Consider the following 4,309-nt stretch of genomic DNA (forward strand, 5'->3'; position numbering starts at 1 on the left):
TGCTGAATTTGGGTAACTGAACCATTCATTGCTGGGGTTGTCAGGACAGTAATTAGGGCTGTGTACTGGTCTTGTGGCCCTGGGCATAAAGTGTTATGGTTTTGCATACTGGACTGTTATGATATCACGCCTGCTGGACAGTTTTAAATCAGATAAATTGTTCTGTTGATCACAGCTATGCAGATCTCCCAGCATTCTCAACCACAGTCTGGGATGTTTTTCTTTTAATATTAGTTTGCTAATTAATTACAAATATTAATATCCTGTGTCTGTTTAACATCAGAATGAATATGCAATAGTGAGATGGATTAAAGTAGAGAGGAAAGTAATTTAATGCAGTTCATTCTTAAAAAAACCCACCAACCAACCAACCAAACTAATCACATAGAGTAATATAGTAAGCACAGTTGCTGCGATCTAAAGTCAATTAAAATTACTTGTACAACTAAACTACATGAAGCCACATGATTTTATGCTGGCTTTGTACACCATCTCTTCCAGACAACAATGTAACATATCAATCAGCTCCCTTTGGGTAGTTACCTTTGTAGGAGGTATTGCAGTGCCTTGCCATTAGGTGATGGAGAACTGCTAATATCATGTTTGCACTGAGAAAATGACTATTCAGGAACGGAAGTGAACATAAGACACCTACACTGGTGTAACTTACATTGATATAGCAGCGACAACCAAAGATGAAACACAATAATCTACCCAAAACAGATTCTTAATTTGCTGGTTGGCTACAATTTTTAACCAGGGGAAGTGGCTGGAAAGGGTTTACAAATGTTAATATATAACAGAAGATTAAAGAAACTATTTTAGATCATCATACTCACAGGTTTCAACAGCAATGACTTCACCCGCGTATGCTGCATTTCTGAGACCTTTCGATGGAGCAGGTCAAATTTCTTATCCAATCTCTGAATGGCATCATACATGGCCTAGCAATAAATAAATAAAAAATTGAATATTTTCATTTACACAGGAAAAGGAAACAAAATAATATTAGAAAAGCAAGGGAGCCCCATTAAGTTGAAATTACTACTTTAACCTATGTCTAAAAGTTGCAGAAAATCTATGAATAAATACACTATACTACAACTTATCTCAAGGTAAGATTACAATACAGTCATTTTCAAGTTTGAAAAAGTATATTTATCTTTGAAGATTTAATTTCATGGAAAGATGTAGGTCTGGTAGTTTAACATCCTCCTGCATATTGCTGAGTCTAAAAGGCTGTCTGGCCCTCCTGCTGTATCCACTATGGAATCAGTTAATCTGTGTGATGTATTACCCAAATTTTTTCACATACCACACACACCCCAAATAAAACACACAACTTGTTTTTGGAATGTAGAATCCTGCAGAATGTAGAAAAAATGATTTTTTCCAGAATCAGAGCAAACTGCATAAGTCCTCCTGGAAATACAGCATCTGGAAAGTGTGGTAACCCAAGAGACCCAGTATGGTAAGGCAGCAGGAACTTCCTGGTTTGGCAGCAAAGCAACAAGGCCAGACCTCAAACCTTGCAAGGGCAAATACAAGACTGTCACTTCTTTCTGGCACAGTTCTGTCTGGAGCCTGCAGGTGCTGCAGAGCATCGCCTTGCCTTGCCATGCAGCTCCTAGTCCTGCACTGTGCCCCTGCTGGGTACTGCAGCCAGCTGCTCAGGCTCAGCAGCACAGGGACACCTATGCAGAGGCCTGGAATGCTGGCATGGGAGCACTGATACCTCACTGCCAATGCCATTCGCCACAACTCAGGGCCCCAACTGGTCACAGGAGACTGGTGATCTCATGGTTTGCAGGGTGGGGCAGAGATACAGCAGCAGTTTGCGCAGGGCAGGGGCTCCAGTGCCCACATCTATGAGGGGCTGTCAGGCCAGATGCGGGACCATGGGATGGGTCAGTGCAGCAGTGCTGCATAAAGGTCAAGGCCTTGCAGGCACAGTGGGTCACTATCACTGACCATAATCATTGGTCAGGGAGTGCCCACAAGTCCATGCTCTTTATGCAGCAGTTGACTGAGATTCATGTGCCCTAGGTCCCGGGTTGCAGCCACAATTGTGTACAGCAGCACAGGCACCTTACCCAAGGCTCCGCTATGGTCTGGCACCAGTAGTGATGTGTTACTGGAGGAGAGCCCCTTGGGGCATCAGCAGAGTATCCTGCTGCATCCTCCACCAGCAGCTAAGGGAGCCCAGGCCAGCACCTGCCCTGACAGCTCTGCAGCCTCAGCCCCAAACACAAGGCATGGCTGGCCATGTCACCGCTGGCTGCCAGCAGCACCAGCTCCACCCTGGGGGTGGGCACCCGTACACAACACCCCACTGCCTGAGGACATTGCTGGGAGCCACACGACATCGCTACCAGCCAGGACTGACCGGAGCTTCCAGGTATGCCAGCTCTGCCCACACAGTAAACCCCACATTGGAAGAAGGGCCCTCCCTGCGCTGGCCTGGCTCCTCCTCGCTGCCCCTCCTTCCCATCTAAGCTGTCCACACTCTCCTGGCCCCTGGTTTCTCCCCCTACAGCATACAGGGAGGTGGGAGACAATGCCAAACTTTATTGTGCAAGCCATGCCCCCGCAGCTAAGCAGGCACAGGACTCTCACAGGAACGTTTCAATGCCGGCGGCAATGTCCCCCTCAGTAGTGGGGGCAGGGACATGTAGCACGGCCAAAGGTAGCCCTCCAGGTGATGGTGGAGGTTGCAGGATAGCCCGAGCTTGCCCCCTGCACCATCAAAGCTCAGTGTCCCCTGTCAGGTGTGCAGGTGTGCCCAGGGCATCATGGCAAGCAGCAGCAGCAGGGCATTGTGGGTTGGGTTCCCCTTGGTCTGCACAAACAGAACATTGTGCAGTACCCAGGACACGTGAAGTGGGGCGTGCTTGGGGTGCAGTGATGGTGCAGGCAGGGGCTGGCCCTAGGGCAAGGGGGCAGACCCAAGGGAGTAAGCAGGGAGGGTGTCTCAGCCAGCAACTGCCTGGGCCTGCCTGGCTGATTTACCATGGTCCCTAGGCACCAGTGCTCACCCAACCCCCAATCTGAGGCTAGGCACTGCACAGCTCCTGGTACAAAGCATCTTATCTCAGAAATGTTGTTAACTCTAATAATTAAACAGCTTCTTTCTTGTGCCTCTGCAGGCCTTGCAGCTGCACGTGGGGGAGAGGCTGCCCTTGGCAGCCAGGATGAGGCCTCAGGGTCACCAGCACCTACAGCCAGGGCCCCGGGGATGCACCAGCTCCACAGGAAGAGGACTCAGGATCAGACTCTCCTCCTGAGCCGGCTGGTGATGGCCATGGATGACTGGCAGGCAGACATGTGGACATGGTGGGCAGATGACATTGCCCAGCAGGACAGGTGGCAGGTGGATAATGTTGCCTGTGAGGATGCTTGGAACTGGGTGGACTGGGAGTTCAGGGCACAGCTCCTGGTCCTGGAGCATGGGCACATGGTGGCCCTGCGGGAGCATGGTGCAGTCATGGCCAGGGTAGTGCAGGCCACAGAGGAGGACTGCTGCATGCTAGATACTGTCTTGGCCATGGCAGTCACTTTCGTACCACCCACAGCCCTACCCTAGCCCTGCCTGCCTCCTGGCTGCCATCCACTGTGCAACAGCAGCCCTCCTCAAGGGCCTGGGCGGAGGCCCAGTGCCACTTTCGTCAGGCAGGAGCCCTTGCCCGAGCCCCCCGCCTGGGTCAGGCCATGCTGCTTGCCCTGGCTCCATGTGGGGGTGGAGCAGGAGCTGCCTGCAGCAGGGCCAGGACCATGCACCAACCCTGATGGACCTGGCCATGGGCTGCCAGAGGAGAAGCCACCCACACCAGGGGACCAACAGCCACCGTTGTCCCTGGGTGAGCCCCCGTCTGTCAGACTCTGCAGCGGGTGCACCCATGGAAGAGCAGTCAGAGGCCATGGTACTGGCTGCTTGTCCCTGGGCTCTGCCCCCTAAGCACCCCATCCCATGGCCACCCACCCCAGGAGGGCACACGGACACACCACATTGTAAAGTCTGCATGGGGGAGGTGTTTTATTATTGGTAGGTGAGATGGGTGGTGGAGGTGCTCTAGTGTTGAGGAGGGGAGGTCTGTTTGCTATGAGGACAATAAAGTATTTTTCTAAGAACTGTCTGCAGTGAGCACGGCACTGGGGAAAGGTGGTGTGGCCTGTAGGCAGCTGTCCAGGCTGACTACAGCAGGGAGTGCAGGAGGAGGTAGTTGGCCAGTGCCTCTTGCACCCGTGCCATGGCCCCCAGGGATGATGGGTGTGCAGCTTGCCTGGGGCCTCAGTGGTGGTGGTGGGGGGG

At 51.9% G+C, this 4,309-nt stretch overlaps 1 protein-coding gene across 1 annotated transcript in view; it reads right to left on the reverse strand.

The window, feature by feature from the left end:
* BEND2 (BEN domain containing 2) overlaps positions 1 to 4,309 on the reverse strand; it is a 59,925-nt gene that overhangs the window by 22,130 nt on the left and 33,486 nt on the right. Inside the window, exon 6 of the mRNA XM_025201120.1 lies at positions 840 to 944. Within this exon, the coding sequence (XP_025056905.1) occupies positions 840 to 944 (105 nt within the window). The remainder of the gene's footprint in view (positions 1 to 839; positions 945 to 4,309) is intronic.

Source organism: Alligator sinensis, unplaced genomic scaffold, assembly GCF_000455745.1.
Source record: "Alligator sinensis unplaced genomic scaffold, ASM45574v1 scaffold583_1, whole genome shotgun sequence".
In the NCBI taxonomy this organism is placed as follows: Eukaryota; Metazoa; Chordata; order Crocodylia; family Alligatoridae; genus Alligator; species Alligator sinensis.